This window comes from Boleophthalmus pectinirostris, unplaced genomic scaffold (assembly GCF_026225935.1).
Source record: "Boleophthalmus pectinirostris isolate CB_2022bp ecotype Guang Dong unplaced genomic scaffold, ASM2622593v1 HiC_scaffold_9, whole genome shotgun sequence".
Lineage (NCBI taxonomy): Eukaryota > Metazoa > Chordata > Actinopteri > Gobiiformes > Gobiidae > Boleophthalmus > Boleophthalmus pectinirostris.
In genome coordinates, this window is record NW_026571541.1 from 38,519,292 (window position 1) to 38,543,183 (window position 23,892).

General features: G+C 42.6%; 2 protein-coding genes across 2 annotated transcripts in view; one reads left to right on the plus strand and one right to left on the minus strand.

The window, feature by feature from the left end:
* LOC129412625 (latent-transforming growth factor beta-binding protein 4-like) overlaps nucleotides 1-9,017 on the minus strand; it is a 112,736-nt gene extending 103,719 nt beyond the window's left edge. The window contains 4 exon segments of the mRNA XM_055166727.1: nucleotides 2,037-2,141; nucleotides 2,336-2,470; nucleotides 4,509-4,752; nucleotides 8,993-9,017. Of these exon segments, the coding sequence (XP_055022702.1) occupies nucleotides 2,037-2,141; nucleotides 2,336-2,470; nucleotides 4,509-4,752; nucleotides 8,993-9,017 (509 nt within the window).
* A 711-nt stretch (nucleotides 9,018-9,728) lies between these two features.
* Nucleotides 9,729-22,581, plus strand: LOC110173655 (zinc finger BED domain-containing protein 4-like). Its single transcript, XM_055166728.1, has 5 exons — nucleotides 9,729-10,566; nucleotides 10,686-11,016; nucleotides 13,090-13,279; nucleotides 16,598-16,752; nucleotides 18,866-22,581. Exons 1-5 carry the CDS (start codon nucleotides 9,729-9,731, stop codon nucleotides 19,080-19,082), a joined length of 1,731 nt encoding a protein of 576 aa, XP_055022703.1. The 3' UTR covers nucleotides 19,083-22,581.
* The last annotated feature ends 1,311 nt before the right edge of the window (nucleotides 22,582-23,892 follow it).

A 23,892-nucleotide genomic window follows, 5' to 3' on the forward strand; every position in this document is an offset into this window, starting at 1 on the left:
GACCAAGACCAGTCCAAGACCAGTCCAAGACCAGACCAAGACCAGTCCAAGACCAGTCCAAGACCAGACCAAGACCAGACCAAGACCAGACCAAGACCAGACCAAGACCAGTCCAAGACCAGTCCAAGACCAAGACCAGACCAAGACCAAGACCAAGACCAAGACCAAGACCAGTCCAAGACCAGACCAAGACCAGTCCAAGACCAGACCAAGACCAGTCCAAGGACCCAGGGTCCAGGACAAGACCAGAGACCAAGACCAAGAAAGACCAGACAAGACCAGAGACAAGACCAAAACCTCTGAGGGTCCAGAGACCAGGACAAGACCAAAACTTTTAAAGGCCGAGACCAAACATCGAGACCGAGACAAGACCGAGACAAGACTGAGACCAAATGAGCTCGAGTCTGAGACGAGACCAAGACTGTGGCTGTGTTCTCGGGTCTGGAGAACCACGACACCAGGACGAGGCTTCTTCCCACACCAAACTTTACACCAAACCTCTGACCTCTGACCTCTGACCCCTGACCCTGACCTCTGACCTCCGGGTGAGTGTTTACCAAACAAACCATAAACACATAAATCCTGTTTTTTGAGTTTTGTCCGTTTCACCACAGAAGAGAAAAGAGAAAAGTCCAGATGAACTGAACCAACAGAGCAGATCATGTGACACTGTTGTTTCCTCTTGATCAAACTGAACTTTTACACAAAAATATAAAAATACAAACAACGAAGATTAAACCAAAACCTCAAAGTATCAAACACAAACAATCTGTGTGTCGTTCGTTTTTCAAAATAAAACCGAAAATAAGGAAACGAACAAACAACAGTTTTCTTCATTATTTGTCTCCAAAACCAAAATGAAAAAACAGATAATGATTCGTTTTTTCAGTTTTCAATTTTGTTTTTAAATGAAAAATTAACGACCGTTTCCTGTTTACGTGAACCAGACTTCAGTGACTGAACCAGGACTGATCCAGACTCCAGGACCAGACCAGGACTGAGACAGAGGACCAGACCGAGACCAGAGACCAGAGACCAGGACCGAGACCAGACCGAGACCAGACCAGACCAGGACCGACCGGACCAGACCGGACCAGACCAGACCAGACCGAGACCAGACCGGGACCAGACCGGGACCAGACCGAGACCAGACCGAGACCAGACCGAGACCAGACCGGGACCAGACCGGGACCAGACCGAGACCAGACCGAGACCAGACCGAGACCAGACCAGACCCAGACCGAGACCAGACCGAGACCAGACCAGACCGGACCGACCAGACCAGACCAGGACCAGACTAAGACTAGGCCAGAGGCTCAGAGCCCTCAGCAGGGTCAGTCAAAGCAGGTCGGAGTCAAAGCTCGGAGTCTGGTCTGGTCTGGTCTGGTCCTGGTCTGGTCCTGGTCTGGTCCTGGTCCTGGTCCTGGTCCTGGTCTGGTCTGGGTCCTGGTCTGGTCCTGGTCCTGGTCCTTGGTCTGGACCTGGTCTGGTCCTGGTCTGGTCCTGGACCTGGATCAGTCCTGGTTCAGTCACTGAAGTCACGTAAACAGGAAACGGTCGTTATCTGTTTTTTCCATTTTTCATTTAAACACAAAATCAAAAAATGAAAAAAATTAATCATCTGTTTTTTCATTTTGGTTTTGGAGACAAATAATGAAGAAAATCATAGTTTTTTCATTTTCTTATTTTAGTTTTTATATTGAAAAACGAAAGAACGAATGACACACGGTTTACACTGTTGAATTGTTCTGTTTTTCCATGTGTGCCTCCCCCTGGCGTCCTGTTTGTCATGTGTTCTGTGTATTGTCATTTTTCATGTTAATAATAAATATTACTAAAAAATAAAAAAGTAAACAAGTAAGAATCGGGTCTGTGGAGAGGCGAGCCTGCTCACAGTCAGGACGTGTGTTTGTCAGTGCAGTAAACTTTGATTATTTCTGTAACAAAAAAATCACATCAGCACCTCAAACTTTTTTATCGCAACAACAACAAACAAACAAACAAATAAAAAAAAAAAAAAAAAAAAACAGACTCACCTCAAAGCTGCTTTCTTCTTTTTCTCCACAGACTTCACCAGCTCATTCTCCTCTGGCCTCTCGTCAGGAAACTCTGCACCCACAACTGGACCGGCAGCTGCAGTAGTAGTAATAGTAGTAGTAGTAGTAGTAGTAGTAGTAGTAGTAGTAGTAGTAGTAGTAGTAGTTTCCATTGGTTGTGGGAGTTGAGTTTTTAGATTCTCTTCTGCCCTGAGGAAAAAAAGATTAAACGCTGGATTTAATTCACAAAATCCGAGCTGCACTTTTTCAGAACATATTTGTATTTTTTCATTCCGTACGTTTTTCTCGCTCCTCCCTCCTCCGCTCTCTCGTCTTTCTCGTCTCTCTCGTCTTTCTCGTGTCTCTCGTGTCTTTCCTCGGCTCTCGACAAAATTTCATTCTCAGATTTGTTTCCTTCCTCGGTCAAACTCACACTGAAAAAGACCAAAAAACGACGTGTAACAGATGAAAATGTGTCGTTTTGAGTGTTTCGTGTTTCGTCTGCAGGTCGTGTTCATAGTTCCGGAAGGTAATGAAGTAAAAGTAAAAGTACAATGTAGTAAAAGCACAAATTTTAGGTATGTGTACATTTTACAGTGGATACTTTTACTTTTACTTCACTACGTTTGAGAGCAGAGGTCTGTACTTTCTACTGCACTATGTTTAGATCTGGACAGAAAAGCAAAAAGTACTTTTCTTTACGGTTTGACACTGAGAGTTTTTTTTTTTTTTTTTTTTTTTGTACATTTAATCAGAGTTTTCATCCCAATGCAAAAGCACAAAAACACAAAAATGGCAAGAAAAAATAAGAAGTCAATGGAATCACTTAAAATCAGTTGAATTCTCTTTCAAAATCACTACATTTCATCATTTAATTGTTCTAAATATCTCTGCAAAACACTCGTTGGTCCACATTTTTCTCACAGATTAAATCCTGTAAAAATATAATTGTTGGTTTTTGTTTCATCAGGTCCAAATAACAGAGAATCAATAAAGACGCGAGAGTTTGGGCCTTTTAAGGTTAAAGTCCATTTTTACACAGATACTTTTATACTTTTACTTCACTAGACTTTCTCATGTGATACTTTTACTTTTACTTGAGTAACTTTGAGTAAAACCTGTCTCACCTGTTTCACCTGTTCACCTGCCTCACCTGTCTCACTTACATCACCGTGTTGACAATGAATGTCGTTGTGACGGTGATGTCTGTGTGTGGTGATGTCGTGTGGATGGTGATGTCGTGTCGTGGTGATGTCTGCCGTGGTGATGTCGTGTCGTGGTGATGTGTGTGTCGTGTGATGTCGTGTGTGATGTCGTGTCGTGGTGATGTCATGTCGTGGTGATGTCGTGTCGTGGTGATGTCCTGGTGATGTCGTCGTGTGATGATGTCGTGTCATGTCATGTCTGTGGTGATGTGTCGATGTCGTGATGTCGTGTCGTGGTGATGTCGTGTCGTGGTGATGTCATGTCGTGGTGATGTCTGGTCGTGGTGATGTCGTGGTGATGTCGTGTGATGTCATGTCATGTGTCATGTGTGTCATGTCGTGTGTGTGTCGTGGTGATGTCATGTCGTGTCGTGGTGATGTCATGTCGTGTGGTGATGTCGTGTCGTCGTGGTGATGTCATGTCGTGTTGTCATGATGGCCTGTCGTGGTGATGTCGTGTCGTGGTGATGTCGTGTCGTGGTGATGTCATGTCGTGGTGATGTCGTGGTGATGTGTCGTGTCGTGGTGATGTCGTGATGTCGTGGTGATGTCATGTCGTGGTGATGTCGTGTCGTGGTGATGTCGTGTCGTGGTGATGTGTCGTGGTGTGATGATGTCGTGTCGTGGTGATGTCCTGTCGTGGTGATGTCGTGTCGTGTGTGATGTCGTGTCGTGGTGATGTCGTGTGATGTCGTGTCGTGGTGATGTCGTGGTGATGTCGTGGTGATGTGTCGTGGTGATGTCGTGGTGATGTCGTGTCGTGGTGATGTCGTGTCGTGGTGATGTCTGGTGATGTGTGTGGTGATGTCGTGATGTGTGTCGTGGTGATGTCGTGTCGTGGTGATGTCGTGTTGTGTGTGTGGTGATGTCGTGTGTCTGTCGTGGTGTGATGTGTCGTGGTGATGTCATGTGTCGTGGTGATCGTCTGTGTCGTGTCATGGTGATGTGTCGTGAATGTGTCGTGATGTCGTGGTGATGTCGTGTCGTGGTGATGTCGTGTCGTGGTGATGTCGTGTCGTGGTGATGTCGTGTCGTGTGGTGATGTCATGTCGTGGTGATGTCGTGTCGTGGTGATGTCGTGTCGTGGTGATGTGTCGATGTCGTGATGTGTGTCGTGTGTGTGATGTCGTGTGATGTCGTGTCGTGGTGATGTCCTGTCGTGGTGATGTCGTGTCGTGGTGATGTCCTGTCGTGGTGATGTCGTGTCGTGGTGATGTCATGTCATGTTGTGATTATTTCGTGTCGTGTGATTCTTCTGTGGACAAACCCTGGACTCGTGTCGACCTGCTGCTGTTGCTGCTGCTGCTGTTTCCGTTTCAGCCCGACGACCACGCGGACCCTCCTGAGCGCTCGGCTCTGATTGGCCGGCGGGGACTCGGACGCCGTCGTCGTCGCGTACAGGACCGTCACCGTGGAGAACTGGCACCGGTCGCCGTGGAAACCGGCGCGGCACAGGCAGCGGTTGGGGGCGCGGCACACGGCTCCGTTATGACACCGCGGGACGCACCGAGCTGAAGGACGAGACGACGGAAACACAAGAGAGAAAAAACAGACAAAAGTAAATGTGAGGAAACTTTACAGTGACGTCGTGCTGGGGGAGTCTGCGTGTATGTCTATGGAGGAATGTTCAGCAGTTACCATGGAAACATAATACACACATTAGCACACACAACTAAAAAATACTAGAAATAATCCTTGTAACAATTTAGACACACTAACTCAAGTAAAAGTACAAAAGTATTTGGGAAAAGTACTTTTGAAGTCAGAGTAACTTTAGGGACGTAACATGTGATTTATAATTTGAGGTGAAAGTGATTTAAAAAAGAAAACTTGAAATAAAACCTGAAAAACGAGACAAACTAAATCAGATCTAAAGGAGCAAGAAACACAAATGTCAAAAAACCAGGACTGAACCAGAACTGAACCAGGACTAAACAGGACTATACCGGGACTAAACCAGGACTGAACCAGGACTAAACCAGGACTGAACCAGGACTAAACAGGACTAAACGGGACTAAACCAGGACTGAACCAGGACTAAACCAGGACTGAACCAGGACTAAACCAGGACTAAACCAGGACTGAACCAGAACTGAACCAGGACTGAACCAGGACTAACCAGGACTAAACCAGGACTGAACCAGGACTAAACCAGGACTGAACCAGGACTAAACCAGGACTAAAACCAGGACTAAACCAGGACTGAACCAGGACTAAACCAGGACTAAACCGGACTAAACCAGGACTGAACCAGGACTAAACCAGGACTGAACAGGACTAAACCCGGACTAAACCAGGACTGAACAGGACTGAACCAGGACTGAACCAGGACTAAACTGGGATTAAACCAGGACTACACCAGGACTAAACCAGGACTAAAATAGAACCGAACCAGGACTGAACCAGGACTAAACCAGGACTGAACCAGAACTAAACCAGGACTAAACCAGGTCTAAACCAGGTCTAAACCAGGACTAAACCAGGACTAAACCAGATCTAAACCAGGACTAAACCGAGACTAAACCAGGACTAAACTAGGACTGAATCAGGTCTAAACCAGGACTAAACCAGGACTAAACCAGGACTAAACCAGGACTAAACCAGGTCTAAACCAGGACAGAGGGAAGAGTAATCTTACTGTTACAGGTAATATTTATTTTTCTTTCTTTTCTTTTCTTTTTTTTTTTTTAACCTGATTTAAAGACATAAGTGTGTGTGGAGTGATGTGAATTACACGTGAATTACCGCGTGAATAAATCAACCATTACAAATGAGTAACCAGAAAAACCCAACTGCACCAATGTTTACAAAAAAAAAAAAAAAAAAAAAAAAAAACTCTTCGCCTAAACTGCTCCGTGTCCCTGTGCGCACCGCGGGACCGCGGGGGACGTCATGTCTTTTTCTTAAATTTGCCCAAACGCGTCATTTCACTTCAGCTCCGCGTTTGAAGTGAGATTATTGGGCCGATTTTTCGCCTTTGTTTCGCGTTCCGTTATCGGCCGATTTCTGCTCAGGCACTTGTTTGGGCTCCCACGTGACGGAAGGACCCGTGCAGGAAACAGTGCGGGGATAAAAAAGAGGCGAAAGTTTGCACGCAAAGGTACGTTTTTCTGACTTTTTCGCTCGTCAATGCGCAGTTTGTCGAGCGCGAGGAGCGTGACGGAGGAGCTTTTCTCCGCTATCGAAAATCAAAAACGCAGAAAAGAGCGAAGGCGTTTGAGGAAATGCTGATGTTGTGAGGTAAAAGCGCAGAAGAGACGCGGGTTTACGCAGAAATGACGCAAATAAACTCCGCACACACGACGCGTCCTGTGATTTAGCGTAAAGTTTGCGCGTTAGTTCGTGCGGGAGGTGACGGCGGCGGCGCTGCGCACGACAAACACGAGAAAATACGGCAGGCTGAATGGGACGTGTGCAGAGTACTCGAGTACTTGTGACAGAAGTACTTTTACTGAAATATTATTACTGATTGATTGATTGATTTTATCGTTGTTTTCAGTCCTGGTTTAGTCCTGGTTTAGTCCTAGTTTAGACCTGGTTTAGTCCTGATGTAGACCTGGTTTAGTCCTGGTTTAGTCCTAGTTTAGACCTGATGTAGTCCTGGTTTAGTCTTAGTTTAGACCTTGTTTAGATCTGATGTAGACCTGGTTTAGTCCTGGTTTAGTCCTGGTTTAGACCTGGTTAGTCTTAGTTTAGACCTGTTTAGTCCTTTAGACCTGGTTTAGACCTGGTTTAGTCCTGGTTTAGACCTGGTTTAGACCTGGTTTAGTCCTGGTTTAGTCCTGGTTTTAGTCCTGGTTTAGACCTGGTTTAGTCCTGGTTTAGTCCTGGTTTAGTCCTGGTTTAGTCTGGTTTAGTCTGGTTTAGTCCTGGTTTAGTCCTGGTTTAGTGGTTTAGTCCTGGTTTAGTCTGGTTTAGTCCTGGTTTAGTCCTGTTTAGACCTGGTTTAGTCCTGGTTTAGACCTGGTTTAGTCCTGGTTTAGACCTGGTTTAGACCTGGTTTAGTCCTGGTTTAGTCCTGGTTTAGAGTCCTGGTTTAGTCCTGTTTAGTCCTGGTTTAGTCCTGGTTTAGTCCTGGTTTAGTCCTGTTTAGTCCTGGTTTAGTCTGGTTTAGTAGTCCTGTTTAGTCCTGGTTTAGTCCTGGTTTAGTCCTGTTTTAGACCTGGTTTAGTCCTGGTTTAGTCCTGGTTTAGTCCTGGTTTAGTCCTGGTTTAAGTCCTGGTTTAGTCCTGGTTTAGTCCTGGTTTAGTCCTGGTTTAGTCTGGTTTAGTCCTGGTTTAGTCCTGGTTTAGTCCTGGTTTAGTCCTGGTTTAGTCCTGGTTTAGTCCTGGTTTAGTCCTGGTTTAGTCCTGGTTTAGACCTGGTTTAGACCTGGTTTAGTTTAGTCCTGGTTTAGTCCTGGTTTAGTCCTGGTTTAGTCTGGTTTGGTTTAGTCCTGGTTTCCTGGTTTAGTCCTTTAGTCCTGGTTTAGTCCTGTTTAGTCCTGTTTAGTCTGGTTTAGTCCTGGTTTAGTCTGGTTTAGTCTGGTTTAGTCTGGTTTAGTTTGGTTTAGTCTGGTTTAGTCTGGTTTAGTCCTGGTTTAGTCCTGGTTTAGTTTCTGGTTTAGTCTGGTTTAGTCCTGGTTTAGTCCTGGTTTAGTCCTGGTTTAGTCCTGGTTTAGTCCTGGTTTAGTCCTGGTTTAGTCCTGGTTTAGTCCTGGTTTAGTCCTGTTTAGTCCTGGTTTAGTCCTGGTTTAGTTCTGGTTTAGTCTGGTTTAGTCCTGGTTTAGTCTTGGTTTAGTCCTGGTTTAGTCCTGGTTTAGTTCTGGTTTAGTCCTGGTTTAGTCCTGGTTTAGTTTAGTCCTGGTTTAGTCCTGGTTTAGTCCTGGTTTAGTCCTGGTTTAGTCCTGGTTTAGTCCTGGTTTAGACCTGGTTTTAGTCCTGGTTTAGTCCTGGTTTAGTCCTGGTTTAGTCCTGGTTTTAGTCCTGGTTTAGTCCTGGTTTAGTCCTGGTTTAGTCCTGGTTTAGTTCTGTCTGTGATTCTAAAAGTTTTTGTTAAATTTCTTCTTGTGTAAAGTTCAAATAAAACACAAACTTTTTAATCATTAAAACAGTGAAAATGTCAAATGTGTCGCATAAACGAGTTTCCTTCATCTGAACAAACAACAAAACTGTAACAAAATAATTTAATAAAATAAACCAAAAAATACTCTTGGTGAAATATCGATACAACAGCCCACGATATCGATACTGTACTTGATACTGTACTGTAATTTATACATTAAATGATATAATATATTGATATTCTGATATTTTTACACACCCACATATAAATACTTTAATTTTAAGCTTCAAGAAAAACATTTTATATAAAAATCATAATTTAAAACCAGATACAAAAAATACAATAAAAAAAAAAAATTATAATAATACAAAAAATATCTTTAAAAAATAATGATCGCTATAATAATAACAATGATGATATTGTTATTACCCCAATCATGCTTAAAAAAAAATAATGTAAGACAATAACAATATGTATTTAAATTAAAATGAATTAAATGAAGAACATTTTACTCAAGCAAAAACATATTTCTGCAGAATAAAGGAGGAAACTCGGTATTTATATAAATAAATGTAGATAAAACATGATGTGAACGATGAATTTAAAGATAAATAAATACAAGTGCTTTATTCTTTCCCTCCCACTCTGTCCTGGTTCTGTTGGAGCCACAGCCGCCCTGGGACAGACTGACAGAAGTGAAGCTCCAACCTGCACCATCGGCCCAGACGAACATGTCATATTTACAAATACTGTGGCAAAGGTAGAACCAGTTTAGTCCTGGTTTAGACCCGGTTTAGACCTGGTTTAGACCCGGTTTAGACCTGGTTTAGACCCGGTTTAGACCCGGTTTAGACCTGGTTTAGACCTGGTTTGGAGTCAGTTGCTTAGAATTATGAGTAAAGTTTTAGTATCATGACCATGTAAGAACATATTCAGCCAATTGAGAACCAAAAGATCTAAACCAGGTCCAAACCAGGTCTAAACCAGGTCTAAACCAGGTCTAAACCAGGTCTAAACCAGGTCTAAACCAGGACTAAACCAGGAAACCAGGACTAAACCGGGTCTAATGTAAAGTCCAGCCTAAACCAGACCTAAACCAGGTCTAAACCGGGTCCAAACAAGGTCCAAACCGGGTCTAAACTGGGTCCAAACCAGATCTAAACTGGGTCTAAACCGGGTCTAAACTGGGTCCAAACCAAGTCCAAACTGGGTCCGAACCAGGTCTAAACCAGGTCTAAACCAGGTCCATGTGCTCTTGTTCTTGTTCAGATCTAAACACATTCTGGAAAGGTTCTGTTTTGTCGACTTTTTTAGTCCCGATACTTGTGAAAAATGAGGATCTAGTTTCGATTCTAGTTTCCGTATCGATCTGTTTTTCGATACTTTTCACATCCTGAGCCTTTGTTGAGTCTGACTTGTTCCGTTTTTTCTGGCTTTGCAGAAAATGCCCAAAAAGCTGTTCAACCCCCTGTGGCTGCACTTCACCGAGCCGGTCCCGGGCCGGGGGAAGTGCGCCCACTGCGACCAGACGGTGAGCATGGGCGCCACCGCGGGCCGCAACAAGAACACCACCAACCTCTGGAAGCACCTGGAAAACCACCATTCCGAAGTGTTCCGAGAGGCCAAGAGGAGCAAGGAGGAGCTGACCCGGGCCGCCGACGCCTCCACCACGCAGAACATCATCGCCCAGATCGTGCCCAAAGAGCCGCGGTCCGACAAGTGGAAGGACACGGAGCTCAAGTCCAAAAAAATCGATAAACTGATCGCGGAGATGTGCGCGACGGACGACCAGCCGTTCGCCGTGGTGTCCGGGCGCGGGTTCAAGCGGCTCGTCGCGGCGCTGGAACCGAAATACACCGTGAAGAGCGAGAAGTTCTACCGCTCCGATCTCCTGGAGAACCTGTACAAGAAGGTCCAGAGCTGCATCCGCGCGCTGATTTCGCCGAAAGGAGCGAAAGAGCCGTTCCTGTCGTTCACCGCCGACAGCTCGCCGGGGGGGGCGGAGTCGATGATGAGCCTGACGTGCCACTTCATCGACGAGAAGTGGGAGCGCAGACGGGTCGTTCTGCACGTCAAAGCGATGACGGACGCCAGCACCGTCAGCTACATCCACCAGTTCTTCCTCCCGCTGCTGAAATACTGGAGCATCAACCAGACGAGGGTGTTCCTGGTGCTGCGGGACTGCGGCGCGGACGTTTCGGAGGAGCAGAGGTTGGTGGAGGTGCCGGGGCTGAGCTGCGCGGCGCACTGCCTGCAGAACGTGATCGAGGAAGGGATCAACAGCCAGCAGGACGTCAAAGAAGTCATCGCCAAAATCAGAGCGTGCGCCAGGCATTTTCAGGACTCGATACTGGCGAAGCAGCGGCTCAAGGTGATCCAAATCGAGCTCAACGTCCCGCAGAACGCATGGTGCTGGACGACGCGGCGAGGTGGATTTCGACGCTGCAGATGCTGAGGCGCGCGCAGGAGCAGAAGAGGGCGCTCACCAGTTACGCGCAGAAGTACGGGCACTTCGCGACGGCGACGAACGAGGAGTGGGAGCTGATGAGGAGCGTGGTGGAGACGCTGTCGCCGTTCGAGGAGGTGGCGCGGGAGATCTGCACCAGCGCGTCGTCCTTGTCCTGCGTCATCCCGAGCGTCTCCGTCCTCAAGATGATCCTGCAGGCGGAGTGCGCGGCCACCAGGGGCACCGCCACCCTGCGCCAGACCATGCTGCGCGGTCTGGAGCGCAGGTACGCGCCGCTGTTTTAACGATACTCTGCGGCGGCGTCATGCTGGGGGTGTTCTACATGTGTGACTACGGTGGAATGTTAATCAGTTACCGTGGTGATACGACAAACACAGACAAACACGTTCTTAAATAATCTGAAAACTAAAACAAAAATGTGAAAAAGTGATTTAAAAAGCACATTTTCACAATCCGTGTGTCATTCGTTTATTTGTTTTTCAAAATAAAACCAAAAATAAGAAAACAGGAAAAAAAACATTTTCTTATATGTTTCTTAAAAACATATTTTCTTCATTAATCAGTCCCAGTCTGGTCCCAGTCTCAGTCCTGGTCTGGTCCTGGTCTCAGTCCGGTCTCAGTCCTGGTTTGGTCCGGTCTCAGTCCTGGTCTGGTCTTGGTCACAGTCCTTGGTATGGCCCTGGTCTGGTCCCCGTCTTAATCACGCTCTGGTCTCAGTCCTGGTCCTGGTCCCGAACTCAGTCCTGGTCCTGGTCCTGGTGTAAGTCCTGGTCTCAGTCCTGGTCTTAGTCCTGATCTGGTTCAGGTCTGGTCCTGGCTGGTTCAGTCCTGGTTCAGTCTGGTTAGTCCTGGTTTAGTCCTGGTTCAGGTCTTTATCCGTTTTTTCTATTTTTCATTTAAACACAAAATAAATCGAAAACTGAAAAAAATGAATCATTATTTGTTTTTTCATTTTGGTTTTGGAGACTTTTTCTTATTTTTGGTTTTATTTTGAAAAACAAATGAAAGAATGACACACTGTTCATAGTCCTGTTTAGGAGTTTAATTTTCAACAAAAAAGTGAGAGTCTCTTTACACGAGAAACGCTTGTGGTAAAAACGACAAAATATTTTATCAGAAGTGTTTTTCGTTTAGACGGTGACGGTGTTTTTGGGGTTTAAAAACACAAAAATCTGAAACCACCTCCAGAGTGGAAAAGTTGAACAGGCTCCACTGTAGAGTTTCTGTCTCCACTGCCCAAGACACAAAACTCTGGTCACATCTGCTCAGGTCGTGTACGAGTTTACATCACGTACATCACCACCGAGCGTCAGCACATAGAAACCTGACATACACACAATCGACTTCCACACACTTCTGCATCACCATTTTCAGATTTCCAAATTTCTAAACGTGGAATAAAAAGTGAAGATGTGACGCCACTTTTGCATTTTCTGTTCAAACCCTCATCATGTAAACGGAGCCGGACTCATCGTCCAACCCGAAAACTCAAATGTCCTGACTGTAGTTGATCGTAAAGACGTCGATACAGACACCCAGACTTTGACCTAAAAGTCACATTTTTAACAAATATGCACAAAAATGCTAAAATAAATCCAGAGACAGAGACACACTTCTATTTCAGACACATTTACAGAGAGAATCAGGAGGAAAAAAAAGTGGTTTTGGTGTTTTTGTGGCTCTTTAAACTCTTCCTTCTTTTCTTTCATTATTTATTTTCTTATTTTCATTATTTATTTTCATGATTTATTTATTATTTATTTTCATGATTATTTATTATTTTTATTTATTTTCATTATTATTTATTTTCTTTATTATTTATTTTCATGATTATTATTTATTTTCATTATTATTTTATTATTTTATTTTCTTTATTATTTATTTTCTTATTATTTATTTTCATTTTATTATTATTTATTTTCATTATTTATTTTTATTATTTATTTTCATTATTTATTTTCATTATTATTTATTTTCTTTTATTTTTATTATTATTATTATTTTATTTTCTTATTTATTTATTTTTTATTATTATTTTTTTCATTTTATTTTATTATTATTTATTTTCTTTTTATTATTTTATTTTCATTTTTTATTATTTATTTTCTTATTATTATTTTATTTATGATTATTTTATTTCTTCTTTATTTTATTTATTTTCTTTATTATTATTTCTTTTTCATTTTATTTATTTTCTTTTCATGATTATTTATTTTCTTTCATGATTATTTATTTTCTTCATGATTATTTATTTTCTTTTTATTATTATTTTTCTTTTCTTTTCATGATTATTTTCATGATTATTTCTTTTCATGATTATTTCTTTCTGTTTTTGGAGGTTTGCCAAACTGGAGGAGAGGAAGATTCTGGTGCTGGCGACGCTCCTCGACCCCAGATACAAATGCAACGTCCTGTCGGGAGACGCGCTCAACAACGCCCCCAAGTGGCTGAGCGAGGAGCACGCGGCGTGTTCGGCCCTGAAGGAGGAAGAGGGGGAGGGCGCCGGAGAGGAGGCGGGGACTAAACAGGTACAGGAAGTCTGACGAATCCATGTGTCAGTCGTTCATTCGATTTTCAATATAAAACCAAAAATAAGAAAATGAAAAAATAACAGTTTTCTTCATTATTTGTCTCCAAAACCAAAACAAAAAACAGATAACGACCGTTTCCTGTTTACGTGACTTCAGTGACTGTGATGTCGGACTGAACCAGGACTGATCCAGGTCCAGGACCAGACCAGGACCAGACCGGGACCAGAGTGGACTCTGAGCTTTGACTCCAAGCCTCTGCGGGGTCCGAGCCTCAGCTTCGAGCTCCGGCCCTGCCGTGGGCTCTGAGCCTCCGGTCTGGTCCAGGTCTCAGTCCTGGTCTCAGTCCCAGTCTGGTCCCGGTCTCAGTCCTGGTCTCAGTCCTGGTCTCAGTCCCAGTCTGGTCCCGGTCTCAGTCCTGGTCTCAGTCCCGATCTCAGTCCCGGTCTCAGTCCCGGTCTGGTCCAGGTCTGATCCCAGTCTAATCTTGGTCTCAATCCCAGTCTTAGTCCCAGTCTGGTCCGGTCTCAGTCCTGGTCTCAGTCCTGGTCTCAGTCTCGGTCTGGTCCAGGTCTGATCCCAGTCTAATCTTGGTCTCAGTCCTGGTCTCAGTTCTGTCTCAGTCCCAGTCTGGTCCCGGTCTCAGTCCTGGTCTCAGTCCTGATCTCAGTCCCAGTTTGGTCCCACTTCCTGGGTTTTTGCGAACCGTTGAGTGTATTCTGATTCCTGACTTAGTCGCTGGAGAGAAATGAAATTGAGCGGAGACACTAGGTGGCGCCAGACTGACTGAGATCTGACAAAAAGACTGAAATCTGCCCTAACAAACAAATACAAGAATCACATTTCAGAGCAAGTTTGTCAGATCTAAACGACAGGTTCTTCAGAAATGGTGTGTTGTTGTTTTGTGATTATTCTTGTTTGTGTTTTGTGATTATTCTTGTTTGTGTTTTGTGATTATTCTTGTGTGTGTTTTGTGATTATTCTTGTTTGTGTTTTGTGATTATTCTTGTTTGTGTTTTGTGATTATTCTTGTTTTGTGTTTTGTGATTATTCTTGTTTTGTGTGTTTTGTGATTATTCTTGTTTGTGTTTTTGTGATTATTCTTGTTTGTGTTTTTGTGATGATTATTCTGTGTTTGTGTTTTGTGTTTTGTGATTATTCTTGTTTGTGTTTTGTGATTATTCTTGTTTGTGTTTTGTGATTATTCTTGTTTGTGTTTTGTGATTATTCTTGTTTGTGTTTTGTGATTATTCTTGTTTGTGTTTTGTGATTATTCTTGTTTGTGTTTTGTGATTATTCTTGTTTGTGTTTTGTGATTATTCTTGTGTGTTTTGTGATTATTCTGTGATTTGTGTTTTGTGTGTGTTTTGTGATTATTCTTGTTTGTGTTTTGTGATTATTCTTGTTTGTGTTTTGTGATTATTCTTGTGTGTGTTTTGTGATTATTCTTGTTTGTGTTTTGTGATTAGGGTGTTTTGTGATTATTCTTGTGTGTGTTTTGTGATTATTCTTGTTGTGTGTTTTGTGATTATTCTTGTTTGTGTTTTGTGATTATGTTTTTGTTGTGTGTTTCGTGATTATTCTTGTGTGTGTTTTGTGATTATTCTTGTTTGTGTTTTGTGATTATTCTTTGTGTTTTGTGTTTGTTGTGTTTTGTGATTATTCTTGTTTGTGTTTTTGTGATTATTCTTGTTTGTGTGTTTTGTGATTATTTTTGTTGTGTTTTTGTGATTATTCTTGTTTGTGTTTTGTGATTATTCTTGTTTTGTGTTTTGTGATTATTCTTGTGTGTTTTTGTGATTATTCTTGTGTGTGTTTTGTGATTATTCTTGTGTGTGTTTTGTGATTATTCTTGTTTGTGTTTTGTGATTATTCGTGTTTTGTGTGTGTTTTGTGATTATTCTTGTTTGTGTTTTGTGATTATTCTTGTTTGTGTTTTGTGATTATTCTTGTTTGTGTTTTGTGATTATTCTTGTTTGTGTTTTGTGATTATTCTTGTGTGTTTGTGATTATTCTTGTGTGTGTTTTGTGATTATTCTTGTTTGTGTTTTGTGAATTATTTTTGTGTGTGTTTTGTGATTATTCTTGTGTGTGTTTTGTGATTATTCTTGTGTGTGTTTTGTGATTATTCTGTGTGTGTTTGTTGATTATTCTTGTGTGTGTGTTTTGTGATTATTCTTGTGTGTGTTTTGTGATTATTCTTGTTGTGTGTTTTGTGATTATTCTTGTGTGTTTGTGTTTTGTGTTTTTGATTATTCTTGTTTGTGTTTTGTGATTATTCTTGTGTGTGTTTTGTGATTATTCTTGTGTGTGTTTTGTGATTATTCTTGTTTGTGTGTGTTTTGTGATTATTCTTGTGTGTGTTTTGTGATTCTTCTTGTTTGTGTTTTGTGATTATTCTTGTTTGTGTTTTGTGATTATTCTTGTTTGTGTTTTGTGATTATTCTTGTTTGTGTTTTGTGATTATTCTTGTGTGTGTTTTGTGATTATTCTTGTTTGTGTTTTGTGATTATTCTTGTTTTGTGTTTTGTGATTATATTATTCTTGTGTGTTTTGTGATTATTCTTGTGTGTGTTTTGTGATTATTCTGTGTGTGTGTTTTGTGATTCTTGTTTGTGTTTTGTGATTATTCTGTGTTTTGTGTTTGTGTGTTTTGTGATTATTCTTGTTTGTGTTTTGTGATTATTCTGTGTTTTGTGTTTTGTGATTATTCTTGTTTGTGTTTTGTGATTATTCTTGTTTGTGTTTTGTGATTATTCTTGTTTGTGTTTTGTGATTATTTTGTTTGTGTTTTGTGATTATTCTTCTTGTTTTTGTGATTATTTTTTGTGTGTGTTTGTGATTATTCTTGTGTGTGTTTTGTGATTATTCTTGTGTGTGTTTTGTGATTATTCTTGTGTGTGTTTTGTGATTATTCTTGTGTGTGTTTTGTGATTATTCTTGTGTGTGTTTTGTGATTATTCTTGTGTGTGTTTTGTGATTATTCTTGTGTGTGTTTTGTGATTATTCTTGTGTGTGTTTTGTGATTATTCTTGTGTGTGTTTTGTGATTATTCTTGTTTGTGTTTTGTGATTATTCTTGTGTGTGTTTTGTGATTATTCTTGTGTGTGTTTTGTGATTATTCTTGTTTGTGTTTTGTGATTATTCTTGTTTGTGTTTTGTGATTATTCTGTGTTTTGTGATTATTCTTGTTTGTGTTTTGTGATTATTCTTGTTTGTGTTTTGTGATTATTCTTGTGTGTGTTTTGTGATTATTCTTGTGTGTTTTGTGATTATTCTTGTGTGTGTTTTGTGATTATTCTTGTGTGTTTCGTGCAGGTGTGTAAGCAGGAGGAGGAGGAGGTCCGGCCCGGTGGAGCAGGTCTGGTGGAGCAGATCTTTGCGAGTCTCTTGGGTCAAGCTCCTCAGGAACACAGGAGCCCAGAACTGTCAGGACAACTGGAGCAGTACCTGAACGAACCGCTCATAGACAGGTACTAAACCAGGACTAAACCAGGACTAAACCAGGACTAACCAGGACTAAACCAGGACTGAACCAGGACTGAACCAGGACTAAACCAGGACTAAACCAGGACTGAAACCAGGACTAAACCAGGACTGAACCAGGACTGAACCAGGACTGAACCAGGACTAAACCAGGACTGAAACCAGGACTGAACCAGGACTAAACCAGGAACTGAAACCAGGACTAAACCAGGACTAAAACCAGGACTGAACCAGGACTGAACCAGGACTAAACCAGGACTAAACCAGGACTAAACCAGGACTAAACCAGGACTAAACCAGGACTGAACCAGGACTGAACCAGGACTGAACCAGGACTAAACCAGGACTGAACCAGGACTGAACCAGGACTAAACCAGGACTAAACCAGGACTAAACCAGGACTAAACCAGGAACCAGGACTGAACCAGGACTGAACCAGGACTGAACCAGGAACCAGACTGAACCAGGACTGAACCAGGACTGAACCAGGACTAAACCAGGACTAAACCAGGACTAAACCAGGACTGAACCAGGACTAAACCAGGAACCAGGACTACAGGACTGAACCAGGACTGAACCAGGACTAAACCAGGACTAAACCAGGACTAAACCAGGACTGAACCAGGACTAAACCAGGACTAAACCAGGACTAAACCAGGACTAAAGCAGGACTGAACCAGGACTAAACCAGGACCTAATTTTATAAAATATTCTAATTAGAGCCCGACCGATATATCGGTTGGCCAATATTATCGGCCGATATGGGCACCTGGAGACATATTACTCTTGTGTGTTTGTTTACACTCGCAGACTCAGATCCAAACACTGAGATTATTTTCTTTTTACGGACAATCGGTTTGAGTCTGGATTAAAAGGACATTTATTAGTTCAGACTTGTGATGTGGGAGGAGCCTGTGTGATGTGGGAGGAGCCTGTGTGATGTGGGAGGAGCCTGTGTGACGCTGAGTGTTGGAATATGTCGACTTTGAAGCTGGTTTTGGTTCATTGTAATTGGTTATTTATTAGCTGCTGTAGCTTCAACACATAAACAGTCTGTTTTCTATTGGTCTGTTGTAAAGTGTTTTATTATATTGTTCGTATATTTGATACTGGAGCTGCACTGATGTAAATGAGCTGTGAACAGACGTGTGAATTATGACATTTGCACATATAATTGATCACCGCGGCGCACAGCATTTACAGCTAAAGGCTAATCGCGGTTGTTTCTTTACTCTGTAGTCGTGACGGTCGGTCTTGAACGAAGCGGCTCTTAGATTCGGCTCTTTGAAGTGAACAACAGGAGCCTGATCCTTATTGGGAGCCGTGTTTTCTCTTTCTCTCACTTTTTTTCTCTTTACGCCGCGTGCAGACTCGTGGGAGTTTGACAGCGGCAGCGGCTGAAAACGAAACTTTCAAAAATCTGCGTGTGCATAGGGTAAAAAAACTTGCATATTTGGATGTAGTTCAGCATAAAATAAATAAACCAGGACTAATCTTGGGCTCGAGTGAAGGAGAGAGATAAAGACCGAGTCCCGACACTCAGTCCTGGTTCAGTTCTGGTTTAGTCCTGTTTTACACATGGATTAGTCTTGTTTTAGTCCTTTTTCAGTCCTGGTTCAGTTCTGGTTTAGTCCTGCTTGCAACAAAACAATCTGAAGAGCCGCTTGGGAGCCAAAAGAGCCAGCCGCTTTTAGTGAGTCAAGCCAAAAGAGCCGGTTCTCTAAAAAGAACTGGAATCCCCATCACTAGTGTCTAGAATGTGATGCAAAAATGTCATTAGTCCAACTGTCTGTAAATATGACGTAAAGAGGCAGAAGAACAATAAATGTTTCCTAAATAAACCCAATTTAAAATCCACCAGAGCCAAACCTAAGCTTTTTAAACAAGTCGAGATTTAGAGTGAATTTTTACATCACTAAATATATCGGTGATTATATCGGCAGCTCCAACTCCAATTTTATCGGTTTCATATCGGCCACAACAAAATCCATATCGGTCGGGCTCTAATTCTAATAACAAATGTGTCTTTAAGTGTGTAACTGTATGAATGAGATAAAGAGTTTGCTGTTTTTGTTTTTTCGCGGTGACGTGTCTGTGCAGGAAGTTCGGCGACCCCCTGGGCTGGTGGCGGGCGAACACTCTGAGGTTTGACCTTTTGGCCCCTCTGGCTCGCCGTCTGCTGTCCGCTCCCCCGGCGGCGCTCGCGGGAGACGGCGGCTCCGGCCGAGCGGAGACGACGCTCCGAGCCGGAGACGAGAACGCCGAAAAACTCCACTTCCTCAAACACAACCTGCCGCTCCTCAGATGGGAATACTGAACTGAAACGCGGGGCCGGACGTGTCAGATGCCCTCCCGCGATAGACTGATTTCACAACGTTCACAAGGGCCTCGCTTTAGGTTTGAGGAACTTCAGGTTAATGTTTTTCTGTGTAAATGTTTGTCGTTTTCTCCAGCAGCTTCATAAATCTGCCCCATCACCAAATCTTCAACCAACAAGAATTTATCCACAACATCAAGAGAAGAAAGACCAAAACTAACGTCGGCGACACTGTGATTTTTCACTCGTGCGACTGAGTTTTGTCTTAATCTTGTGTCGTGCTTCGTGTTGTAAACATGGAGCAACGAGAACCGATGAAAACTTCACGATTATCAAACTGCTGAAGTGGTTCGGCGTGAGAATCGTGAGCTGTGAACTTTTAAACCCTGAGATTTAGTCGAACAGTTTGAGCTGGAGCTGAGTGAAAACATCGAAAACATCACACAGCGGACGTCCGACGTTAAAGGAGAACAACGACCGCGCGTTAGAGACACACGGAACAAAATATTAACGTTATGATTCTACAGATGTCGCACAAATCTCTCGACATCATGAAAGCAATTTTTTAATTTTAATTGTAGAATCAGTCTGAGTGAACAAGTTCCTTCTGTTTTATTCATGACCGTAAGATAGATAAATACTTTAAATTCAGGTACTGCAGTCGTATCTCAGGTGCAACTTTGAGAAAAACACTAAAGCGTAACATGACGAGAGGAGAAAAAAAAGGAAACGACCCCCAGACCATGTTCCTGTGGGAGCATAATGTGAGACCAGGACAGAAAACTCGTGACATAAGCTCATGATCAAACACAGGACGACATGAAAACTCGACCTGACGCAGGGACGGGAGTCACAGGCAAAACACAACACAATAGACGAGTTTGAGCTGACGTCATTGTTATTAAAAGTCCGCGTTGCTGCTGGGAAATATTTTGGTCGGAGGCAAGAAACACGGTAGCGTCAAACACAGTGTGTAACCTCGTGTATTTATCCTGATAATGGTAAATTCCTGCTGCATTATCAGACGCACAAATAGAAACACGGAAGAAGGAAAATGTCTTTTTCATATTCTGAGTGAAAAGAACCACTAACGGTGAATTAAACGACTTTCAAACATCCGCAGAGCAAACGTAGAAGATCCTAACAAACCGTGGACTCAACAAGTTCAACAACACATCCAGACTCTTGGAGGTTTTCATCTTTTCTGCTGTGAATGGCCCAGGAGTTTCCACCAAGTCATTGTGGATGTCGCCCAAGTGAATATTTGTCCAGGGAGTTGGAGATTCTGACCAGAAGTTTTGTTTTGTCCACCTTTTGTCGGGGTTGAAAAGGGTGATTTGTCGTCCGTCGATGTTTATGACCAATTTCTGGTCAAATGGTCTTGGGTCCTCTGCCGTTAGAGTGGATAAATAACCTGGATCAATACCCTTTACGTGCTTTCTCGCTCCGTCCGTCATGTTGAATTAGTGTTTCTTGCCGCCGACCAAAATAATTCCCAGCATGAAACGCACGCTTTTGTCAACAATGAAACTCGCCCATGCAAAAACACAACACAACAGTGAAGGCGTGGGGGGGGGGCGGGGGGGGTGGGGGGGCCTGGAGAGCCACAATCTCAGCTGCCGTGGAGACGACCTTGATCGGGTCCCAGACGGAGTCAACATCTGCAGGTGTCCGTCCCAGTGAAGGAAAGGAATGCAAGAGATAACAGGAGTTTAGTTTCTTGTGTGACTAATGTGTGCTCTTTGTTCTCCTTTAAGTTTTGGTCTTTGTTCTCTTGATGTTGTGGATAAATTCTTGTTGGTTGAAGATTTGGTGATGGGGCAGAATTATGAAGCTGCTGGAGAATACGACACACATTTACACACACATTTACACACACATTTACACACACATTTACCGTATTTTCCGGGCTATTAGTCGCGCTCTTAAGCCTCCAACACCATCAAAAAACGACCGCGGGCCACAATCCAGAGCCCCCCATATACGAATCCACTCGGGTGTCTCAGTACGACTTCAGTAAACTACAAAGCCGCAAACACACACGGAGCAGACAGCGACCGCACAGCGACACACACCCACAGACACACTCATCACTCCACGCCGACGAGGAACGGAACGGAGGAACGAACCGAAAAAGCGAGCGCGACGTCCCGCTTCTAGACACGACTGAACAACTGAGTCACTGCGAACACGCCGACAATCCGTTAGTCCCAGACACACCCTCCCTACACGACAGTTTTAAAATGTAAGAAATGACCGATAACGACGGACAAAACTGAAATTTCGTTTACCGAGATTAGAATTTCTGTCGAGATGAACGGAGAACTGTGCTTAAAGACGGGGTATTTTTGGAGCTTTCTCTTTCCCATGTTTTAACGTTCCATCGTCTAATAAAAAAACACGTCTGAAGAGGTTTTAGACACATCCACGCGTGTTTGAGTAATCTAGCGATCTCTCTGTACGAGATTTCTCCATAAATACGACAATAAACACGAAGATTCTCCATAAATAACACAAAAACATGACAGAAAACCGCAGTAGTTTCGTTAGAGGGAGACGCGCGGTGATTGTGCTGTGATGGCGCTCTGAAGGGGGAGCGACTTAGCAGCAAAACCGAAACTTATAAAACGTGTTAATCTGTTGTTGCGGGTGATTACAGCCTTTACAAAACAATAAAAAGAGCTAAAAATGTGAGGAACGGAACGGAGGAACGAACCGAAAAAAGCGACGAGCGCGACGAGCCGCTTCTAGACACGACTGAACAACTGAGTCACTGAACATGACGACAATCCAGACACACCCTCCAAAACCAAACAAAACCACTCACCCATCACACTGTTGGGTTTCCTTTAAAGTCCCACGCGGTTTATTTGTGAAAAAAGTTTGAAAATAGACCATTTAACGACGATTTATAATCCAGAGCGACTAATAACCCGGAAAATACTCATTTACACGCACACATTTTGCCGTGGAAAACCATAAAGTGGAAGTTCCTCAAACCTACAGCGCGACACTTGAGCCGATGTGAAAAATGTGGAAACGTCTCTAGTTACTGTGCAGATGTGGTGCGTCAGATGCCCTCCCAGATGCTGTGCCGTGTCGTAGTTTTGGGCGGTGATACAGTATTACAGTTTCCCGCGGTATCGAAGTTTCATCAACGTCATTAAAAAAAACCTGCAGCACATAAGGACCTGATAGAATATTATAATTTATTTGTTTGTTCAGCACAAATGAGTGTGTGGTTGTATTTTCAGTTCAATTCTTTCACGATTTAAAACTAAAAGTGTTTATAATGTTTCTTTTAACTGTGTGGGGAGACGACGTTAGTTAGTTTTGTTCCGTTGTCACGTGACGCTCATAAGAGACCGAGACAAGACGACAAGTCCAACTGCAAGAGAGTTGGTCCCAAAAAATAAAAAGAAATACTAGTTCTTCTACAGTTTGCAGCATTTTGGCTTCAGGTGCACATTTGTTTACGTTTTACAGAAAATAAACTTAAAACCACATGACTCACTTGTTTCTTTTCTCATTTTTTTTCTTTTCTTTTCATTTTTTTTCATTTTTCATTTCAATTTCACTTCATTTTCATTTAATTTTTTCATTTATGTCTTTTTTTTTCTTTTTTTCATTACATTTTTTCCCATTTTTTATTTTTTAATTTTTCATTTCATTTTTTTCATTTTAATTAATTTTTTCATTTCATTTTTTCATTTCATTTTTTTCATTTATTATTATTTTTTTTTCATTTTCACTTCATTTTTCATTTCATTTTTTCATTTTTATTCTTTTTTTTTTTCATTTTCATTTTCACTTCATTTTCACCTGACCAGGACTAAAACAGGACTAAACCAGGTCTCAAATAGAACAAAGAGAGGACTAAAGCAAGTCTAAACCAGGACTAAACGAGGTGTAAAACAGGACTAAACCAAGTCTAAACCAGGTCTAAACCAGGACTAAACCAGGTCTAAACCAGGTCTAAACAAGGACTAAACCAGGTCTAAACCAGGACTAAACGAGGTGTAAAACAGGTCTAAACTGGGTCTAAGCCAAGTCTAAACCTGGACTAAAACAGGTCTAAACTAGGACTAAACCTGGTCTAAACCGGGTCTAAGCCAGATCTAAACCAGGACTGAACCAGGACTGAACCAGGACTAAACCAGGACTAAACCAGGACTGAACTAGGACTAAACCAGGACTAAACCCAGGACTAAACCAGGACTGAACCAGGACTGACTAAACCAGGACTGGACCAGGACTAAACCAGGACTAAACCAGGACTGAACCAGGACTAAACCAGGACTGAACCAGGACTAAACCAGGACTGAACCAGGACTGAACCAGGACTGAACCAGGACTAAACCAGGACTGAACCAGGACTAAACCAGGACTAAACCAGACTAAACCAGGACTAACCAGGTCTAAACCAGGACTAAACCAGGACTGAACCAGGACTAAACCAGGACTGAAACCAGGACTAAAACCAGGACTAAACCAGGACTAAACCAGGTCTAAACCAGGACTGAACCAGGACTAAACCAGGACTAAACCAGGACTAAACCAGGACTGAACCAGGACTGAACCAGGACTAAACCAGGTCTACAGTTGTGTTGTGTGTTTGTTTGTTCGTTCGTTCTTTTCACGTCGCGTCGTGTTGTTATAGATTTGACCTAAATCCTAAACCGTGACTCTAATCCAGTGGAAAATGTGAACGCGCTCCCAGTTCAACAAACAGTAAACACTTAAAGCTGCACTGTGTCACTTTTTTGGCTGTGGCTCCGTCTTTGCTCTGCCTGAAATGTTCCTCAGTGTG